Source organism: Podarcis tiliguerta (genome assembly GCF_965153285.1).
Source record: "Podarcis tiliguerta genome assembly, chromosome: 3".
Lineage (NCBI taxonomy): Eukaryota > Metazoa > Chordata > Lepidosauria > Squamata > Lacertidae > Podarcis > Podarcis tiliguerta.
The window spans coordinates 54,680,139-54,702,998 of NC_139536.1; the positions used below are offsets into that span (position 1 = coordinate 54,680,139).

The 22,860-nt window shown below is 42.1% G+C and overlaps 1 protein-coding gene across 1 annotated transcript in view; it reads left to right on the forward strand.

Annotated features, from left to right (window-relative positions):
- SYNE1 (spectrin repeat containing nuclear envelope protein 1) overlaps positions 1-22,860 on the forward strand; it is a 286,933-nt gene that overhangs the window by 212,202 nt on the left and 51,871 nt on the right. The window contains exons 118-130 of the mRNA XM_083434682.1: positions 802-935; positions 1,767-1,971; positions 2,841-3,023; positions 4,039-4,185; positions 4,517-4,671; positions 5,702-5,849; positions 8,045-8,139; positions 11,707-11,941; positions 13,139-13,333; positions 13,780-13,905; positions 14,387-14,542; positions 17,097-17,255; positions 17,572-17,738. Coding sequence (XP_083290808.1) covers positions 802-935; positions 1,767-1,971; positions 2,841-3,023; positions 4,039-4,185; positions 4,517-4,671; positions 5,702-5,849; positions 8,045-8,139; positions 11,707-11,941; positions 13,139-13,333; positions 13,780-13,905; positions 14,387-14,542; positions 17,097-17,255; positions 17,572-17,738 — 2,105 coding nt within the window. The remainder of the gene's footprint in view (positions 1-801; positions 936-1,766; positions 1,972-2,840; positions 3,024-4,038; positions 4,186-4,516; positions 4,672-5,701; positions 5,850-8,044; positions 8,140-11,706; positions 11,942-13,138; positions 13,334-13,779; positions 13,906-14,386; positions 14,543-17,096; positions 17,256-17,571; positions 17,739-22,860) is intronic.

Genomic DNA, 22,860 nt, shown 5'->3' on the forward strand with positions numbered 1-22,860 from the left:
GCCAGGTGTGACTCCGAAAAGAAAATTTAAAACTTTAAAATCAAACTGCAATTAAAATGCCTGCCGGAATAATAATAAAAAATCTTCAGTTGGTGCTGGAAGTTCAGTAGGTAAAAAGTAAAAAAATGGGGATCCATAAAAGGTGAAGTCAGACATACCTATAATCAGATGCACAGGGGAATCCATCATCAGCTCCCCATACCTGGGAGGAGGGCAAACCAGGTTGGAGAAGGATAACAGGTGAACTCAGAGCTGGAGCAAGCTGGGCTTGGTTATGCGGCTGTGGACTTGATAGGCAACCCACAAGACACTGGGAGGTTTATATCCTCTTATGTGGCTCCTACCCATTTCTGGTTATGTGCTGGGTCCCACTGTACATATGCTCCGTCTGTGCTTTTCCTCCTGAGTAGACCTTGTAGTTAATTCCTCTGACTGCTTGGAAAGACCATCATCACTGGCTCTGGACTTGTTGCTAGGCCCAATGCCACCTTTGCTCCTGGGGAGAAGTAGGAAAGTCCAAGATTGAGGTGGAGTGTGTGAGGCTGTTGTGGGCAGGCAATGTGTCTTTGGAGCTAGGCAATTCAGGCTGTTCAACTGTCTGACAGCAGTGGCACTGGAAGTCTCTATGGAGGCCCACTCCTCTTCTTCCAATATGGTCTCTCTGGAGTCACGTCAACTGGAATCCAAGTGGGTAACTCCTGCCTGTGAATAAATAACATAGTGATTTATTATTCCATGTCTTCCTTCCTGGTTGCAATTGCACATTTCTTTCCACTTTAATCTCTCTCCTTCTTTTTAAAGAACTTGCAGGATGAATTGGAAAAGCAAGACCATAGCTTACAGAAATTTGGATCAGTGACCAATCAGTTATTGAAAGAATGCCACCCACCTGTCACAGAAGTACTTAACAACACTTTGAAAGAAATGAACTTGAGGTAAGAAAGCAAACGTATTTTTTAAACATAATCCCAAATAGGTTCCTGAAGGGTGGGAGGGGCAAAACAAGCTTGCAGGTTCCTCAAGTAGTTTTACCTTAATCCTCCCAGCTCTGTAATGAAAATCCGTTTCTCTCTGAGCCAGTATAACTCTAGGCTGTTCAAGTCATCTGTATAAAACAGGCAAAACAAAAATAATTTTCTGAAACCATTTGAAACGTTAAATAGTTCCAGTATAAACCAGAAGCTTCAAAGCAAAGTAGACACCCAAATCCAGTTAAATTATGGTCTCAAACACACACACATTTCTAATTAAGCCCCTTGGTAGTCGTGTGAGTTAGAGTACCTCATGGGAGAAGATTGTGATCAGATTTTAATTCTGATCTGCTAGTTTACTACATGTTTGTCTTTTTAATGTGAGTAAACATTCACAGGTACTTCTATCTGCAATATGGTGTCCAGAATTATACCTCCTTAGCCTACCACTTCATTCTACATAATGTTTTGGGTTCTTTTCTCCACATGTAGATTTCAAATGAAGGGTTTCTTTAACACCCACACCCCTACATGTCTCTTTTTTTAATTACTTTCTTCTGGAACGAAACAAAGCTCATCACAGAGTTATGAAGACTGGCTTCAAAGTCCATTAGTCAACATACTTGGTGTTCCTTTTTTCAAATTGTTTTTGTGAGAAATAGCCAAATTGCCATCTTATTCATGCAGAAGTTTTGAAACCCAAGATGAAGATGTACTCAAAAGTTCTTCCATAGTCTATTTTGTTTTCCCTCAGTGAGCTCCTCTATCTCACAATACATTGGTTATAATCACTAGGTGGAACAATCTTCTAGAAGAAATTGCAGAGCATCTGCATTCCAGTAAGGGTCTGCTTCAGCTCTGGCAAAAGTACAAAAACTATTACACACAGTGCTGCTCCACAGTTCAGCAGTATGAGGACCGAACAAATGAACTTCTGAAGGCTGCAACTAGCAAGGACATTGCTGATGATGAAATTGCTGCTTGGATTCATGATTGCAATGTAAGTTCAGTAAACTGAAGGCTGTGCCATTAGTCCACACTCTTTAACTGCAGCAAGATCCCTAATGTTAAATACGCAAGGATTCTTAAAAACTAGCTGAATACTGACAAGGGAACAGATGAAGTGTTTCCCTTCACCTTTACCATACTCATTCTTCTCCCAGGCTCCAGTCCCTGATCTTCCACTCAGACCATTGCCACTCATAGATCAAGGAGATCAGCTTTTCCAAAACATTTCCCCACACCAAATTTGCCCTGAGACCCTAAGGCATTCCCCCAAATAACAAATTGGGAGGATGAGATAAGGTTGCTTATTGCCACCTTACCCCCGAACCCAGGTTCTTTTGATTGCTACATCGTCATAGTCCTGGGACTGTGGTATTGCCTTCCCTGTTGGTGATGGCTACACCATCCAGTGAATAGGTTTTCAAATCCCCATGCAGTCATGAAGCTCGCTGGGTGAACTTGGGCCAGTCATCATCACATAGCTTAAGCTACCTCACAGGGTTATTGTGATGGTAAAATGGAGAGGAGGAGAACTGTGTACACCATCTTGAGCTCCTTGGAAGATAAAGGTGGCATATAAGTGTGTGTGTGTGAGAGAGAGAGAGGGAGAGAGAGAGAGAGAATAATGAATGAATGAATGAATGAATGAATACATAAATGCTTGCCTGCAAGGCAAGGAGCAGGTCACTAGGACTCACAGCCAAGACGGTCAATACCATTTTCTTCCAGGAGAGCTAGCACAGCTATAACAGTTATGTTGAGGTCCATGTCAACATATTCTAAGTTCAATAATACTTTGCACTATGAAAAATCACCCCTCAGAAGCTACTTGTATGCTGTTTTTAAGTATCACAATCTCTGCAGGACTTGCTTAAAGGCATGAAGACAGTGCAGGATTCTCTGTTTGTTCTGCATGAACTGGGGGAACAGCTGAAGCAACAGGTGGACTCTTCTGCAGCAGCAGCTCTCCAGTATGGCCAAGTCTCTCTGAACCAGAATTTATCATCCTTAGAACAGGCTCTGAGCAGGCAGCAATCTATACTACAGGTAGGAAGACCTTACCACGTACTTACAGCTCCTTCTTTCCCAGTACCTTCCATTGCTCACATAATTCATGTAAGTTTTTAAGTTGATGTTTTGCTGTGATTTTAATACTTCATTGGGAGCCACCCAGAATGGCTGGGGCAACCCAGTCAGATGGGTGGCATTAAATTATTCCTATTATTATTTTTAAGTTGGGATTGTCGTACTGCCTTGTTTAGGACATGATAATAGTAATTATCACTTCTGCAAATAAAACCAGCTTTTGCAGAATAGCATTATTGTCACATTGTTTTAATAGTAGTCACCATATTGAATGACTGGACTGAAAGTTTTCACCAGTAACTATGTCTGCAATGAATGACACCCAAACAATGATATTTGGGCTTTATTTAGCATTTTGCTCTTATTGTGACTAAAATGGTCACATTATGGATGAGTTGCCCCATGGCAATAGGACAGATGTCTGTGGAAAAGGAGGAAAAGTCTTTGTGCAATTTATGTATCTCATAAGTTGCCGCATTATTATTTTTTAAGGTTTTAATTTATGCATGAAATACGAAACAAAACAATAAGAAGAAAAAAACAAGAAAAGATTATATAGATTCTCTCAGTTGGTAAAATATCAGGGTAGGAGGGCATGAGGAGACATGTAAAAAAAGAGCCAATAAGAAGTCCATATTGATCTAGCAATCCAACCAGTACTTGCTTATAGCTCTCTGTATAAGTTAACTCTACCTCTAAAATTTGCTGATCCATTTAGTTTATTGTTCTCTCCCAACTTATTCAGACAAGATATCTGCTGTTTCTCTCTCATCTCCACTTTTCTTATAAATAATTCCTGTACGAATAATGCCTTTGAACGCCAAAAACTGTGATTATTCCATTCTAATTCACCCAAGCTGCAAGATCTTCTAACATACCACTGTGGATTTCAGGCACTGGTAGACAATTAGTCAAAAGAAACCTACATTTCATAATTTATGACCTTTCCTTTCCTTTTCTTTTTTTCTAATCCAAGGCTGGGGTTCAAGATTACCAGACATTTTCCAAGAGCCTAAGAGGACTAGAGGATTGGATAAAGCAAGCTGAAGAAGTGCTAAAAGAACAAGACCCAAGTAATTCATCTGATCTGTCCACAATACGGAATAGAATGGAAGAGCTTAAAGTGAGTTAGGACAGAAGCATGGCTTTTTTTTTACTTGCGAAATTTCTCTAATACTAAAGTATGTTTATTGAGAACAAACGCTTCAGGAAACCTTTTCCCCAATAAAGTAAACTGTGAGTTGTTGTTTTCCAGAAGAACATAAGGATTTAAACTGAATATGTTTTAGTGTTGTAATGGATGTGTCTAAAATCTAAAATTGTGCTAAAATATGAAAGGCATCTTACATGAATATCCATAAAAGCACTGATATGTATGTTCATTCTGGATCTCTGATGATCAGCATCCTAGCCCATATGCTCTGATTACTTCTTTGTTCCCTGTGACTGTACAGCGCCAGATGTTAAAATTCAGCAGCATGGCACCAGATATGGATCGTCTGAATGAGCTGGGATATAGACTACCCCTGAATGATAAAGAAATCAAAAGGATGCAAAATCTAAATAGGCATTGGTCCGTTATTTCGTCACAAACCACAGAAAGATTCAGGTGGGACAACTTATAGGACCAAAGTTTTAACTTGGACTGAATGGAGGTTTAATGTAGCACGGTTAAATAAAGTTGATGCTTCCAGGCTTGGTTTTTAAACCTATTCTATAGTTTCATAAGACTGGGAAAAATTAAAAGTTTGATGGATTCAATTGTGTTCCTGAAAGCAGAAGAATCTCCATTAGTCTTCCCTAACCTGGTACGTTACAGATATTTTTGGACCACAACTGTGCTGGCTGGGGCTTCTTATAATCCATAGTATCTGGAGGGTACCATGTTGGGAAAGCTAGCTCTGCTTGTTTCTATAAAAATGTGTTGCCGTGCTGCAATTTGGCTGCCAACCGGTGCTACTGCAAACTACAGCATGACAACACATTTCAGCACAAATGAAAGATTGTAGATGGGCAGCCCAAGCAAACTTTGGAGGGGGTAGCCGTAGCAGGCTGCAGCAGCCCTCCTCCCCCTGCCCCAGCTCAGCTAGTTCCTCTGCCTGCCAACTTTGGGGCCCTGCTTGAAGTGAGCAGGGGCACAACCCCATGTGTGTGTGTGCACACAGCGTTAGTACCTGTGGGAAGCTTGAGAAGACTCATTCCTGAAATTGCCCTCCTGTACCCACTTACCTGACAGTAATCTCCTGTACTTACTAGTGAATTTTCTGAAATAGCAACAATGAGCTAATCACTTCATTTATTGAAACGGAGGTTGCTTTGCTAAATCAGTTCTTCCAAAATGAAGGTAGCTGAAGGTTTTTGTTTATGAACTAAAGGCACATTTTAAGTGGGGAAAACATATTCTTCTAACATTCAAACTAATGAAATAAGCAAGCAGAAATGTGTGTGTTTATTTACTGTGGTAGTTGTTTTAAATTAATTTTTATGTACGTACTTTTTCTTTTTTAAAAATACCCAGGATGAATAAATAAATAATCTGATTTAGGCCAAAGTGAAGTGAAATGGCTCCCTTAAGAACTGCTGTAAATTTGTTTTAGCAAGCTCTGAGGTGTTACTGAATCACTCTTTTATCCTTGCAGTAAGCTGCAATCCTTCATGCTGCAGCAACAGACCTTCCTAGAAAAATGTGAGACTTGGATGGAATTCTTGGTTCAGACGGAACAGAAATTGGCTGCTGAGATTTCAGGAAACTACCAACTTCTTTTGGAACAGCAGAGGGCGCACGAGGCAAGTTGTAATGAAAAAATGAGCAAACTGACAATCCAGTCTGTGGCTGGATTGATCAGTGGTTTGTAGATTGCAACCACTGCAACCGTAAGCGTTTGTTGTTCAAGTGTTAGGTTTTGTCATCTTCCATACACCTTCTTCACTCATTCTGATTAACTGTGTTATATGTGAGCTGGAAGTCCATTGGTATCAGCCGTAGCAACTGCTGCGTGTGAACCACCCTAGGATCTACAGATATGAAGGGTGGTATATATAAATTTAATCAATAATGATGATGAAGAAGAATTTCTGCACAATGTACTGTGCAAGATGATTGTAGAGAGTGCTTAGTCTGAGTTCTACAACTTAGAAGAGGGTACTTGAGTCAGGTGTTAATTTATTTGAAGTCTTACTTTGTCAAATGATTTTCATAGTTTGATTTGCTCAGTCCATTCCTCATCCACTATCATCTATCTATCTATCATCTATCTGTCTATCTATCTATCTATCTATCATCTAGCTATATTTCATAAAATTTATATACTATTTGGTTGTAAAAACAAACTCAAAGCTGATTACAAAAAGCTAAAACAATAAAATCAAGAAAAATTCACAACCATAATTTAAAACACACAAAAGTTAAAATGCTAAAACATATTACAAATTACTTCAAGTGTTTAAGCATCTGACTAGGCTTGTCTAAACATTAATGTTTTTAGCAGGTGCCAAAAAGAGTACAGTGAAGGCGCCGGCTTGATCTCAGCAGACAGGGAGTTCCAAAGTGCAGGAGCTGCCACACTAAATGATTGAGGACTTAGAAAGACAAATGGGTATTATATGGTACCTGTAGTTAGCCAATTCCACCCATTGAGAGCCAGTTTCTACCACATTGAGAGCCAGTGTGGTGTAGTGGTTAAGAGCAGTAGATTCATAATCTGGGGAACCGGGTTCGCGTCTCCGCTCCTCCACATGCAGCTGCTGGGTGACCTTGGGCCAGTCACACTTCTCTGAAGTCTCTCAGCCCCACTCACCCCACAGAGTGTTTGTTGTGGGGGAGGAAGGGAGAGGAGAATGTTAGCCGCTTTGAGACTCCTTCGGGTAGTGATAAAGCGGGATATCAAATCCAAACTCCTCTTCTTCTTCATTGTAGCAGTCAAGTGGGCACATGTGGGGCAAGGCAATCTCCTAGATAAGCTGGTCCCAAGTTGTTAAGGGTAAATATATTATGGGGTACATTACTTCCTTCAAATCCTTATATCATCTATAGGAGATCTCATTTTGAGTATATATAAAAACTTCAGTTAAATAGATGGCTCTGTCTGAGTGTTATTTTTTTCCACAGGGTGACATTGGGAGTTGGGTTGTTGTCTCCTGTTGTCATCACTGTTGAAAGGTCATAGACTGAACTGGCAGATCTGTGGTTATTCATAAGCAGGATCCTGGGATATTTATTTTTAAAGTGGGTGGGAGGGAAATAATGCCTCAGTAGGTCAGTAACTGAAGCCCTTGGTCATTTTTTTTTAATCTATCAGGCTAAACATGCTAATATATCATTGCATATTCCTTCACCTGTAACGCGATTCCTCTGTCTCCATTTTTAAAGTCTTCCATTGTGGAAAGCTAACAGTGGAGCTTATTGCCACCAGAGGTCTCTAGGGAACAGGCTGTAAACATAATGAGGAATGCTCAGCCACGCTATCTTAAAAGTTGAAAAAGCAATGTGTTTGTTTGTGTTTAGAATACAGTATGCTTCCAGGGTTTTTCCGTTTAAAATGAAGTTTCTTCCCCCTGTTGTGTAACAAAAAATTAAACAAGCAAAAGGAAAATCTCTAGCAAACACTACTTGAAATGTGTTACAGTACTTATACATCATAGAAAGCAATATACTATCATTAATATAAAAACAGGATTAAAAATTTGGTGCTCTCAATTTTCATGGCATAGACCAAATAACTTGAAAACCACACAAAAAAACCCACCCCAGACACTTTGATCCTGATTACTTAACGAGTCATCCAGGCTTTGGGAAACTGTACTTAGGTCAATTGGTACCAATAACCAGTTACTTTGTTTGTTTAGAGCAGTCTGTTAAAAAAGCTGAATTCTAAGAATACTAACTAAATGGAAAAATTGTTTTGGAGCCAAATGCTTCAGTGTCCTTAAGCTTGTTTGATTTTTTCCCCTTTTTCTTCTTTTTTAAACTTCTAACACGCTAGCTATTCCAAGCAGAGATGTTTAGTCGGCAGCAGATTTTACATTCCATCATCATGGATGGTCAGCACCTTCTTGAGCAAGGACAGGTGGATGACAGGTAAGAATGTGCAGGACTTGACTCTTTATAATTCTGCAGAATTTTTCTCTGTTCTACTCAAAGTGTCATAAAGTGCAAAATTTGTTGGATTTTCTGAACACATGACTCTGTGTTTTTTCCTCTGAAAAAGCAGTTGCTCAGTTAGCAGTAGGTCAGCACAGGACTGCCGGCATTTTGCACACACAAATGTGTACACACTAATTCCAGCTACACCACAGTTTCCATTCTGTTTTGCTGCACTGAAGCTTCCACAAGCTGGTGGGTGGGCTGAAGGGTTTTGTTGTTGATTTGTTCCCCCTGTACAACCGTTTGGACATCCAGCTTCCAACTGTGTTCTTCTTCAAATGAAAGTTAAATTGGATAGTTCATTCAGAAGAATAGCCTGGGAAATTGTCCACACCAGCAAATACAATATTCAGATTATTGTAGTATACCTAATGAGAGCATTTCATTTTCCCTTCCAATCATTATTTGTGCTAACACAAATTGCGAGGGAAAAATAGGCTTCCCCCTGCCTTTTCCTAGAAGAACTTTCTTATAACCTTTACAGCTAGAATACTAGAAGAGCCTTCTGGATCAGATCAAAATCCAGCCTCCATGGCCTGCAGAATGCCCCCAAGCAGAGTCTGAGCACATTAACACTCTTTCCACTTGGGATTCCCAGCAGCTAGTCTGTAGAGACATAGTACCGTATTTTTCACCCTATAGGACGCACTTTTCCCCCTCCAAAAATGAAGGGGAAATCTGGGTGCGTCCTATGGGGCGAATGCAGGCTTTCACTGAAGCTTGGAGAGCGAGAGGGGTCGGTGCGCACCGACCCCTCTCGCTCTCCAGGCTTCAGGAACACATCCGCAGCCTAGGCAGCCCTGCTGGAGTTCCCGCAGGGCTGTCTAGGCTGCGGATAGCAGTCTGCTTCCCGGAGCGAGGGGTGCCCTGAATCAGAGCACCCCGCCCGCCGGACAGACATCCCCAGCGTGTTGGAGCCCTGCGGACAGCAGCCTGCCGCCCGGCGCGAGGAGCACCCTGAAGCAGAGCGCCCCTCGCGCCAGGCAGACATCCGCAGCGTGTTGGAGCCCTGCGGGAGTTCCCCACGCTGTGGATAGCAGAGCACCCCGTCCGCCGGACAGACATCGGCCAGCCCCACAAGCTTGGGGGACAGCAAGGAGGCGCAGCGCCGCCATCCCGCTGTTCCCCGACCTGGTTTTGGGGGGGAAATAAAGGGGGGAAATTTTACTTTATTTCCCCCCCAAAAAACTAGGTGCGTCCTATGGGACGGAGTGTCCTATGGGACGAAAAATACGGTACTTCCAACTGGAGGTAGTACATGCCATGATAACTAGTAGCCATTGACAGACTTATCCTTCATGACATGGTCTAATCCTCTTTTAACACTGTCTAGTTTTGTGGCCATCACTATCTCCTCTGGTAGCAAATTCCAAAAGTTTAATTATTCATGAAGAAGTACTTCCTTTTGTCTGTCCTGACTTCCAGCATTGAGCTATATTGGGTGATCCCATGTTCTAGTGGTGTGAAAGAGGGAGAAAAGCTTTTTTGGGGGTCCTTTTTCTCCACACCATACATAATTTAATTATTTTATATTCCCTGTTACTCAACTGAAAAGCTCCCATTGGTGTAACCTTTTCTCATAGGGGAGTTGCTTTCTTAAGGATGTCAGCTGGGCCCTGTGTATTACCATTGTTGATCTAGTAGTCTGTCAGTAACATCTAGGACTTTTTCTCTTGATGCCACTGTTGGCCACAGTTCCTTGTATTCCTCTCCTGGAAAAAGTTAGTTCAGGCACAGTGATCTGAAATTGTACATTTTATTGTTGTAAGCTTCCATGGAACCTTATGGTAAAGGGTGAATAAGAAATAAAACAAAATAAATCTTCCACAGTGAAGACAGCTACAAATAATGTTTTTCCTCTTTTAGCATCCTTTTGGACACCTTTTTCAAAAGTCCAGTTGATTCTCTAATGAAGGTGAAGTTGGAAGATGTGGGAGATGTAAATGCTGGGTTTAAGCTTCTTGGGCACTGGGAAAAAATATTAGGCAACAAAAGTTCTTCTTGAATGCTGCTTTTTTTTCTGAAGTACCGTATTTTTCGCCCTATAGGACGCACTTTTTCCCCTCCAAAAATGAAGGGGAAATGTGTGTGCATCCTATGGGGCGAATGCAGGCTTTCGCTGAAGCCTGGAGAGCGAGAGGAGTCGGTGCGCACCGACCCCTCTCGGTCTCCAGGCTTCAGGAGAGCCCCACTGCCAGCCCCACAAACTGGGGGGGAGAAGCCTGACTTGGTTAGAAGGCTGGCGGGGGGGAGAAGCCTGCTCCTCCCCGTCGCCAGCCCCGCAAACTCGGGGGACAGCGGGAGAGGCACAGCGCGCCTTTCCCGCTATCCTCCGAATTGGTTAGAAGGCTGGCGGAGGGCTTCCCCCTCCTCCAGCCCCGCAAGCTCCCAGAGCAAGGCCAAAGCTGCACGCAGCTTCGGCATCGCTCTGGGTCCCGTTCTGGGGGCTGGGGGAGGGGGAAGCTCGGGCTTCCCCCGCCCCAGCCCTGCACCTGGGGGGCGGAATTTTTTTCCCTTTATTTCCCCCCCCCAAAAAAAAATCTAGGTGCGTCCTATGGGCCGGTGCGTCCTATAGGGCGAAAAATACGGTAGTTCTATGCCATTATTTTTCTTCAGTTCATTATTGTGCTTTTTAAAAACTGAACTTTGTAAGAGATCACAGTCTGACCAACTTTTGTTTATCCCTCTTTTTCCTCCATCTTACTGATATGTACAAGCAGTTGTGTGCATTGCCAAGCAGCACAAAAAGGAATAAACATCATCAAAATACTCTTTTTCAGCTTGTGCTTTATCAATGTACTTAGGTGATTGTTCGTGCCAGTTACTCAGATGGAAAAATCAGAAGTGACCAGGAGGAACTGCTAGCTGTGGCAAACTTTGCATGTGTTGATTTCAAAAATTACTTTAGACATTCTTAACCTTCATTCAGAAGGAAGGTGGAGCAGAGTGAACCTAAAGAACAGTCACAGGGATGCTTTCATCCCTAGAGTGTTGAGGAAAATACACTTCAGTAAAAATGGTTCTCATAGAAATACTCTGGTCTAGACAAAACATACAAGTGTTTATATTCTGATAAATACTTAAGCCAAGATGACTGAATTGCCATGTCTAGCAATGAAATGGAATATATGTATACAGGACATATCAGAAGCCTGGTGGAATTTTGCGGTCTTTATAATCTTACCCTTGAACTTTGTTTTTGTTTGCTCCTCATCTGCCCTCATTGATTCTTTCAAAGAAATTTGCAGATACTCTGTGGTATCACAATGAAACCTTAGAGACAAAGGCACTGACTATTCCAGCTGCCTTAGCTTTAGCTCCTCTGATCACACCAGAAGTATGGTAATAAGACCTTAGAATTGGAGCTCTGACATCAACCAGTTTTTGTTAAATTAAAGCATATCATGTTCACAGACACTACAGTTTTGGAAGCTCTCTTGGTGCTGTTTGACTGAATGACAGATATCAAAATCCTTCATTTTGTGTCCTTTCTTCTTATAGGGATGAGTTTAATCTGAAACTGGCCCTCCTCAGTAATCAGTGGCAAGGGGTGATTCGCAGAGCCCAGCAGAGGCGGGGCATAATTGACAGTCAGATTCGCCAGTGGCAACGCTACAGAGAGATGGCAGAGAAATTGCGCAAGTGGCTGGTGGAAGTGTCTGGGCAGACAGCAACTGGGCTGGGCAATGTTCCTATACCACTGCAGCAGGCTAGAGCATTGCTGGATGAAATGCAGGTAAACCTTGGCAAGCCCTTAAAGTTATAAAACTGGAATTAAGTACAATTTTTGCTGTAAGTAAAAAGTGAATACATTCATCAGTTGTAGCCACAATTGGTATAAAATATATACAAAGGATGTCATCAAAAATATCAGCCTAGCATCTGGCTGATTCCCCATTAGCCATACCTAGTTGCTGCTTATTCCCCAGATTTGCTGTGAATGGCTTGTTCCAGGTGCACTTCTTTGGTGTACATCTTTAGGGAGTCCTTGAACCTTAATGCTTACCAGCCAAGTTCAGATCTTATATACAGATTCATAGGGTAGATAGGTATGAAGTATTGGGAATTTGTAGTAACTGGGATAAAAGAAGACAATGAAAGGAGTCTCTCCTGCAGTTGTGCTGATAAACAGTAAAAGAAAAGGATAATAGCTCTAAACTTCTGAAACTGAATATAGGGAAAGGGAAGGGAGGCATCAGATACTATTTCTGAAGGGTAGCTGATGCTACAGCATGCCTGTATTTCAGGCATCCCCAACCTTTGGCCCTCCAGATGTTTTGGACTACAATTCCCATCATCCCTGACCACTGGTCCTGCTAGCTAGGGATCATGGGAGTTGTAGGCTAAAACATCTGGAGGGCCGCAGGCTGGGGATACCTGCTTTATTTTGTCAGTGCTTCATGAGAGAAACTGGGAGACTGATGTAAATTGCTGAGCATTCTAAGGAAGAGTGAAGTGTAATTATAATTTTTTTAAAAGGCTTTGAACATATTTTGGTAACATATTTTTTAACTATCATTTTCAATATATGGGGTGGCCTCCCAGTAGTAGGAGGCATGTGTGTAGAGGGATAAAAGAGGGGGAAGGGGAATATTTTGGGAAAGATACAGAGAAAAATGGAAAGGATTCATAAAAAAAGAGAAGGGAGAGCAGAAAAGAAAGAGAGAGGAAAGAGAAAATAGGTTATTTCCCCCCTTTCTTCCATGCCCTGAGGAACAGCAAATGAAATTGTTGGTAGGTTTCTCTTTATTGTAGATACTACTAGTTCTTTCTTTGACATAAGACAGGTAACTATTACAAAAAAAAAATCTTTAGATAAAAAGAATAAGAGTACTAATAATAGTTTGGGATTTAGAATAGTTCTGATCCATCAAAGAAATTATTATGGGAAAAAAACAGAATGATGCTAGAAGAATGTCATTGGTCTTTGCAGCTTAAAGAAAAGGTTCTCCTTCGCCAGCAAGGAAGCTACATCTTAACAGTGGAAGGAGGGAAGCAGCTGTTACTCTGTGCTGATGGTGAGACAGAAACATCCCTACAGTCTGAACTTTCAGAAATCCAGGAGTACTGGAAATTGGCTAGCCTCAAACTTGAGGAACAGAAGAAACAGCTTACGTTCTTGTTAAAAGTAAGTTTACTTAATGAATTCACCACATCAAATGATGCTGTTTTATTATGCCTCTGTGAGAAAGACAAAGTCACTGACCCCAGCTCTGTCCATGTGTCCGTTCGTAACTGCCTTCTCATATCAGGGGTGGGGGACCTGTGGCTTTCCAGGTGTTGCTGGACTACAACTCCAATCATCCCTGCTCATGTTGGTTGCGGTGGATGAGAGTTGGAGTACAGCAACAGCTAGAGGAACCCATGTCCCCCAGCCCTGCGTTATATAATGAGAACAAGATCTCATCTCTACTTTACATGACTATGTGCAAACTAGTTAAAACACTTGGAGTAACTTTGAGGGAAGCATTGGCCAATTGAATCAGCCTTTTTTGTATATTGTCTGTATTCTTTCCTTGTCCGGATCCTGAAAATTACATTCATATTGTCTTTCCCCACACCCTCTCCCTTCAGGACTGGGAGAAATGTGAAAAAGGCATAGCAGATTCTCTGGAAAAGTTAAAATCATTCAAGAAGAAGCTCTCCCAGCCACTGCCAGACCATCATGATGAACTCCACACAGAACAGATTCGTTGTAAGGTAAAAACACTCCTGCATAAGGGACTCTGGCCCCAAAGGAGATGCTATATAGCTGCAATGGCATAAAAGTGGCTGCGGCAGCCATTGCTCAGAAAATGAGACAGGCTAGCTTATACTACTGGGCCACAGAGTTAAACCAGATTGGGGGGGTCTTGATCAGATGTCCCAACATCTCAAGTTTTGCTTAAAATCAGGCCTATAGAAGGGCTCCAGGTTTGATCAGATCAACTGTGCTGGGGGAAGGATGTTTCAAAGCCAGAATGTTTGAATTGAGCCAAAGAACCAGAACCCAGATACTTGTTTTTTGTTGCTATTATTTATGATAGGAAGCTTTTGATAACTATTTTTATTTAATCATAATGATTTAATGTTAGAAAAGGGTTTCTCTTCTATAATGCTGCACAGAATCACCAAAAGCAAATAATAAATGTGTATTTCTCAAATATTCCAATGCCTCATAGAATTTCTTCTTCCAATCCAGGAGCTAGAGAGTGCTGCTGAGGGCTGGACAGATGATCTTGCCCACCTAGCTCTGCTGAAGGAGACTCTGTCCTCTTTTATCAGTGCAGACGATATATCAGTTCTCAATGAGCGCATTGAACTACTGCACAGACAATGGGAAGAACTGTGTCACCAGGTAAAGTAGTATAATTCATGGGGGGGGGGGATGGGAGGTGGGGCGTTCACCATTAGGTTACACCAGACCTTTAGGTCAGAGCAGAGAACCAGTGTGGTGTAACATCTGGAGTGTTGAGTTTAGATGTGGGCAATTTGGGTTAGAATTTCCTGCTCAACAATGAAGCCCTCTTGAGCAGCCTTGATATAGCTCCAGGAGCTGCTTGAAGGAAAGTTGGTATGTATATGTGTAATAAAGAGACATAGTCCTATTGGCTGAAGAGCTTATGGGGTTGTCTTAGACACAAATGGAGCTCTGTTGGGACTCTGTGTATGGACTTCTGTGAATAGACAGTAGACTTTACCTGAGATTGAATCCCAGCTACATGTGCCTGCTCCCCACCTGTTCCCTTTCTCTGTGTTTGTGTATCTGTAGTTCTGTTTTGTATAACAGTCTATTGAAATTGTTCAAAAATACATGTATAAATTGGGGACGGGGAATACAAATGGGGCTTCCATATGATACTGCTTTTGTTATAGAAAGGTCTGAATGCATGAACAGCATGCAGAACAATTGTAGGATTAGTTTCAACTTTGAGTAGAAAACAGCATCATTTAAAAATAATAATAACAAACCCTCTTAAACCAGTAAGCAACTTCCATTGCAATATGAGAACCAGTAAGAAGTTACAGACAGTTGCACCAGCCCAGGAAGCCCCTAACTTTATTCATTCAATTAGAAAAAGTAAGGATTGACATGCTGCAAACTTAGACTTACCAGCCTTTTGTCATCTGATGGTTATACTGTGCGTTAGAGGAGAATTTACAAGCAAGGTTGCTAGAACCACACTTTTGCTAATGCTAGTGTGTGGAGAACCGCAAAAGGAAATGGGGTATCATTTCATCTCAGCTTAAAATACACAAAAATAGGGGCCTGTTGAAGTCATTTTATGAAGTGTTCACTTCCTCAGTGGAGAAGCTTATGTAAACTCAGAAGGAGCTGCACTTACAGAAAAGATGAAACAGCTGCAGTAAGTAGGATGCCGTTAGATTGTAGTCATACAATTGTCTTGAAAAATAGCAGGGCATTTTCTCTCAAGATCTTCTTGAATCTTCCTAATCTTCCTTTAGTCTACATTTTAAGATCAAAACAGACTACTTATGATTTCATACGCAGGGGTCATCTTGTTAAACCAGACACCTATTATTTTCCTGCTGTACTATCTCCTCAAGACTTACTGCTTATTGCTTTTTTGATGTCATCCTTCATGTCTTTAGGTATGTTGGCTAGAAAAGGACAAGCAAATCCATGGGACTTGTGGCTTGTGGGCATATTACTTGTATATAATCTGGTGCCAATAGTGACCATATTTACTTGCATGGCTTTCATTTTAAAAATGCCTGTTGGGCAAATACAGATTAAATTATTAGTGTGAGCAGTAAAAGTATTTCAGTCTAGATCTGCAGTGACTTAAAGTTTGCCTCAGGTCTCATTTCATGATGAAGTCTTCATCACATGCCAAATGTTAAGATAACTTTTGTCCTCCCCTCCAAATCTAAAGTATGAATTCAAATAGCAACTCTCTGTTTCATGTTAACTCAAGGCAAACCTAGACTGGCCCCCTATATTTATTTATTTTTATGTATATATGTGTGTGAATGAATAAAAAATATAAACCAGTTAATAATAAAAAAATCTCCAAGCAATGTAAAGGGGTAAAGGGAACCCCTGACCATTAGGTCCAGTCGTGACCGACTCTGGGGTTGCGGCGCTCATCTTGCTTTATTGGCCGAAGGAGCCGGCTTACAGCTTCCGGGTCATGCGGCCAGCATGACTAAGCCGCTTCTGGCAAACCAGAGCAGCGCATGGAAACGTCGTTTACCTTCCCACCGGAGCGGTACCTATTTATCTACTTGCACTTTGACGTGCTTTCGAACTGCTAGGTTGGCAGGAGCAGGGACCAAGCAACGGGAGCTCACCCCTTCGTGGGGATTCAAACTGCCGACCTGATCGGCAAGTCCACCCGCATCCCCCAAGCAGTGTACATAAAACAATATAAAATCAGCAAATGTAAAATAAAACCCATGTATACATAACTAAATTATGTATCTGGATTGGATTGCTGAAATAATTTTATTTTATTTTAGCAGGCATCTAAAACAGTATAGCAAGGGTGCCTGCCTAATGTAAATAAGCAGGAAGTACCAAAGCCTTGCTGCTGCCACACATAAACATTGACTTGTAGGAAGGTTCTAGGACACCCTTTTAGCTTATATGGGGATGTCCTTACCTCAGCACACCTAGGACAGTAGAACAGAGCCTGTGCATAATACTGAAGACTACAGTTCATCTTTGTGTGACCTCCAGTATTTGAAGATGCCTTCCTGACTTAAATGGGATTTGATCCAGAAGTATCCTGAGATTAACCATGATCATTAAGCTGTTAAAGGAGTCGTGAAAGGTTTTGTCTGCACTTTTCTCTTCAGTGCAGAAACACCTGTACGGCAGCTCAAGGACTCTGTTTTTGTCACAGTGTGATTTTTAAAAATTTATTTCCTTCTACACATTTTTAAAGGTTTCCTTGAGACGGCAGCAGGTGAGTGAGAGACTGAATGAGTGGGCAGTCTTCAGTGAGAAGAACAAGGAGCTCTGTGAATGGTTGACACAAATGGAGAGTAAAGTTTCCCAGAATGGAGATATCCTCATTGAAGAAATGATAGAAAAACTCAAAAAGGTACAGTGCTTCTGAATTGCTTTTGTAGACCTTTCTTCAAACATTCTCAGTTTAGACAGTTACATTAAGCTAGGTAAGCACTTCGAAATAATCTAGTGTAATAATTTGTGTTTGTAGTTCATTCTTATTATGTCATTATGTCATTACTGCTGGTTAAGCAATAGGAAGGAACATTGTTTTTAGCTACTGTATGATTTAAATGTTCTGCAAGGCTTTGTTGAAACATGCATTACAAAGTACTTGTTTTATTATAGTCTTCAGCTGGAGGGTGTTGTGAATAAGCTTTATGTTCTCTCTCAATCCCTCTGTCATCCAGGATTATCAAGATGAAATTGCGGTCGCTCAAGAGAATAAAGTCCAGCTCCAGCAAATGGGAGAGCGACTTGCTAAAGCAAGCCATGAAAGCAAAGCTTTGGAGATTGAGTACAAACTTGGCAAGGTCAATGACAGATGGCAGCATCTTCTAGATCTCATTGCAGCCAGGTAAAATAGATGCTGATTGTGTTGCTGATCACCACAGCAGGCTAAACACGAAGCTGAAGCTTTACCTTAGCCAACCATCATCCTTCTTACTTACTGTCCTTCTTTCTTGGCATTTATTCTTCATGATCCATAGTACCTGACATATAATGTCTGTGTTTGTTTTGAAATTTGATACTGGCTCTCAACCTATAACTGCATATATTGTAAGGGTATCTAGGCTGCTTTCAGGCTGTGGCTTTTTTGCAGGTATGATTCAACTGTATACCTGCAAATTTAGGTTACACAATTGAAATGCATCTGGGGCTCTTATGTAACAACCCCTGCCCCCCCCCAATTATTATTTTTTGTGGGTAAAAAAAAATGAACACAAGACAAGACAGTGCAGAATCAATCTGCAGTGACTGTTTATTTTCAAAATGAAACCAGCTTCTCAAGAAGTGCTTTTAGAGACAAAACAATACATCTATTTTTTATTTGTTTATTGCATTTCTATACCACCTTTATCTTCCTAGGATCTCAAGGTGGTGTACACGGTTCTTCTCTTCCCCATTTCATCCTCACAACAATCTTGTGAGGTAGGATAGGCTAAGAGATGGTGACAGTGACTGGTCCAAGGTCACTCAGGGAATTTCATGGCGGAGTGGGAATTCGAACCCTGCTCTCCCAGGTCTTATTCCAACACTCTAACCATTACTCCACACTAGATTTAGATTGCGTGTATGACTGCATAGGAAAAAAACCAAGTACTCAGTCTTCATTGATTCTAGAATGAAAAGTGTGTATTCAGCTAGAGTCAGCAGTCTGGCTGTCATTGCTCTGAATCCTTGCCCTATGCTGTGCGAAACTCTGTAAGGTGTAGCCAGCCTTCCTCAAACTGGTGCCCTCCACATATTTTGGACTCCTATGCCCATCGGCCCCAGTCAGCATGGCCAACAGGCAGGAATCATAGAATCATAGAATTGTTAAGTTGGAAGGGACGCTGAGGATCATCTAGTCCAACCCCCTGCAATGCAGGAATATGCAGCTGGCCCATACGGGGATCAAACCTGCAACCTTGGCATTGTCAGTATCACACTCTAACCAGCTGAGCTATCCAACAGACAGTAATGGTGGGAGTTTGTCCAAAACTTTTAGAGGGCAACTGGTTGGTAAAGTCTACTCTAGCCGTTGTGGCCATTTTTACACAATTTACTCTCCTGTAAAGATTTGGATTTTTCAAAGCAGATGCCAACACAGAGACATTAGTCTCATATCATAACAGGAAGTGGTATTTCTTACAACACCTGTTTGGCTCCTCAGGATGTGGTTTTATAGAAAACAGTAGACCTAGAGCTGTACATGCATTCTGAAACCATTTTTGTTTATTTTGTACAAATGGTCTGCAGAACAATGTCTCCAAATTTATCAATCCTACAAAGGGCAGTAGCTGGCCACTCAATAAGTCCAAAGGCCATTTTTACACACACACACACACACACACACACACACTCCTGCTTAGAATACTTTCTAATGCATTCCTAATTTAACTAAATGAGTTGCTTCATTGAAGCTATTTGGGTTCTGCTGCTTCCTCTCAAACCTCCCAAATGTTTTGCTCGATTTCAACTGTGTCATCACAGTTCAGCAGTTCGTAGAACACTGATCTGCTTTCATGAAGTCCTCAATGGTGGCTGCACCATTTTGTCAGGCCAGGGAGGCAGCTTCTCCCTCGTTGCACCTTTACTGTCCATTTCCCCAGGTCAAGGAGGCTGGAGTTTAGATGAGAGCTGTTGCCTCATCAGTGAAGCAGCTCAGACTGGGAGCTTATGCAGGCACTGGAGGCTCCCCTGCTTCCTGGCTCTCAGCCAGGCCGCGACCGAAGCAGGTGTTTCCATGTGCTTGTCCCTCCTCCTGAGTAGCTCTGAAGTGCCTGCTGGCTGGTTGGAGCAGGGGGATCTGGATCCTTTGGCTCTTTGGGAACACTGCTGGAGGGCACTGTTCTTTTTGTTGCCCCCAAGTACAGGCTTTGTGTCACCTCATGAGAATGAATGATAGCCATTCATGCCTAGAAGGAAAAAGCAAAGGCAAAATGCAGTGGAGCTAATACTATTTAGGTATATAAAGCATATCTTGTCTTTCTCAGCTATGCCCCACATTAAAACCTGGTTATTTTGTCTCATGGAACTTTTTAGGAAACTCTCTAAGCCAGCCTAAATCTCTGTTCCATGCTCCTTCACTGGGCAGTTTGCCCTAAGCAACCATCTATGGACCTAGAGAGGTTCTGTTTTTGTGTGCCATGTATATATATATTTAAATTCCATTTCATAAGGAGCCTAACTTCAACATCTGGGGTGGGGAGGAACGAGATGGTTAGAGGCACTGCAACATGTATGTCTCTCCAAATATACATGGCAATTGGTCTTTTTCACTTCTAACGTGCTAGAGGGCAAGTTAGTGGTGGTGGTGGAGAATTGCAGCTGGGGAGGGAAGGCTTAAGCCCCACCTAGCACTGGCTATTACCCATCCTCCCCGCCACTCTGAGGTGCCTTGTATTTTCCATTTAGAATCCTTGGCGTAATTGCTAATCACATAATCATTGCAACATGTAGTAAGACCCTAAGCTTTAGAGTCCTGTTGCCAGATCTTGTGGCAGTAATTAGATGCTTTCCTTTGTTTATTTTGAAGCTGCTGCCAGTTTCTTTGTGTGGTCTTCAATCCTAGCGCTATGAGAGAGGGATTGTAACTCTGTGAACATGTTCTCGATATCCCATGCAACTTTGCAAACCTTTATCATGCAGCTGTTCATAATATTTTCTCTACACTCATCCTTGCCATCTAACCCGTCCTTATAAGGAACCTGTTGCAGTGCAACAAGTGGGTTATTTTGATTCCCTTCCCCCTCACCTTTTTGAGCAGGGGCAAGGAACCTCAGACTCGGGGGCTGAACAAGGCCACCCACACCTCTTTATCTGGCCTTTAAGACTCTTCCCAGGCCCTTCACCAGCCTTCCTCAAATTCTTTTGCCTGGTCTGGAATGTGTCCTTGGACTGTGATAAGGCCTCTCGCTTGCCTGGGTGGAGAAGTGTGTTTGTGTATACATCTTCCGCTTTCTCATGGCTTGGGTGTAGTCTACTGCACAAGGTGAAAGTCACATCTGTTGCTCCACTCACTTTTGCCTCCAGACGTTCCCACCGCTGGGATGAGGGTGTTGTGGTCCTTGGGCTCAGAAAGCTTTCCCATGCCTTTGTTATGATATCTGTTTTTGAATCCCATCAGGTTATTTCACCTCTTTCCTTTATTACCTGTATTTATATAGCAGTACACCTGCCTATGGAGATTAGTATCATACTGCCCCTTTACAGATATTCCCAGGTGGATAACAACCTTTCTTCTTTGATTTTAAATGTGACTTGTTCATCTTAACCCTTTGTTACGGTTGCCACCGCATATCTCAGTATCCTTCATCTTCTTTCTCAGTTTAACTTCCAGTAATAGCTTTGGTTAAGTTTAGGACAAAGTGTAGCTCAAAGACCCAGATGAAAAGTGAAAACAAAGCAGAATATACTTTATTTAAGTTTGCTCTTAATATAAGCAGATGGTGATGTTTGTATGTACTTGCGTAACTAGGTGGTTAATTTCACTTTGTTACAGCTACTTCAAATAGGAATGTGTGAACCAAAAGGACGCTGTCGCTTTAAGTGGGGCTGCATGCACAGCAAGGGATGTCATTTAAAAAAGATTGCCATGTGAGCTACACTTCCACCTTTAATCTGTAACACTCCTTCCCCCAGTTAACACTCAACTAGTAGGCATGAAGGACTTTTAGATTCAAAACCTTTATACATTCTTATAATAAAAAGTCTACTACAGAAACAATATGGCTTCTCCACAAGCAACCAGAAGTGTCTACAACATTTCAATCAACAATGTTGAAATTAAATATTTATTTAATTTACATCCTGCCTTCGTTCTCAAAGGGGCCAAGGTGGCAAGCGTTGAATGCTTATTCTGTACAGCAATGACCATTTTGCACAGGGGTTGTGTTCCTGACCCCTGTGCACGTTTACAGAGCATGTGTGAGCCTGCTCCATCCCTTTGCAGTCCTTACCAGGTTGCAACAATCCGTGCATGCACAGTCTCATGTACTTGCATGGTCATTGCCTGTACTGACATCAGATGGTTTCAACAGTGCCCCTCCGCTGAATAAAGGCCTAGGTCCATTGCAGCCCCCATGATCCTCTGATGTGTTCCAGAGCAGGCTTCCCCAACCTTGGTCCTCCTACAATTCCCATCATCCCTGACTACTGGTCCTGCTAACTAGGGATCATGGGAGTTGTAGGCCAAAAACATCTGGAGGGCCCAAGGTTAAGGAAGCCTGTTCCAGAGTGTTGGGAACCCCTTTGGAACAGAGTGGGAGATGGTACAGGGAGCTGCAGGAGGGAGGAGAGGTCAGCAACAAGTGCCTCCCTCCCCACTCCCAAGATGGAATCCATTGCTGGATCAAAGAGACTTCCATTTGCAGAGGATAAAACCCAGTACGATATTGGCTACTGAAACTGGATCAGCTCACTGACTCTGAATATTGGGATTCTAGGTGATGAAAGGTGGTGTATAAAAATAAACAGTACCTCATAGTAAATTTTATTTTCAATCCCTTTCGTTGCAATTGCTAACATTGAATTTTTCCTTATTAATAATATGGTCTGCACATGCACAAATTCTGGCTGGGGATGTACAACTCTCCATCCCGAAAGAGGTGGAGTGCCCAAGTGCCCAAAAAAGGCACTTGAGAGGCACCCACTCAATTCCTGTCTCCCATTTCCCCCTCCTGCCCTGAATGCAGAAGTGCTCACCTTTGGCTAAGCAAAGTGAAAAGCAAAGAAGGCAGTGGATGGAACATAGGAAGCTCCCTTATATGGAGTCAGATCACTATTCCAGCCCAATATTTTCTTCAATGCTGCATTCAGGTGCTCCCATTGGTGAATCTGCATAGCCTTAACCTCAGCACTGCCCCCCTCCAGGTAAACAGCAGCAACATCGCTGCCAGGAGGCTGTTGCTTCAGCTCCACCATACCAGGTGATCTGCTCTTCTACACCGCACCCCTATAAATCATTCACTTTTCATTTTAAAACTTCTTTCGTT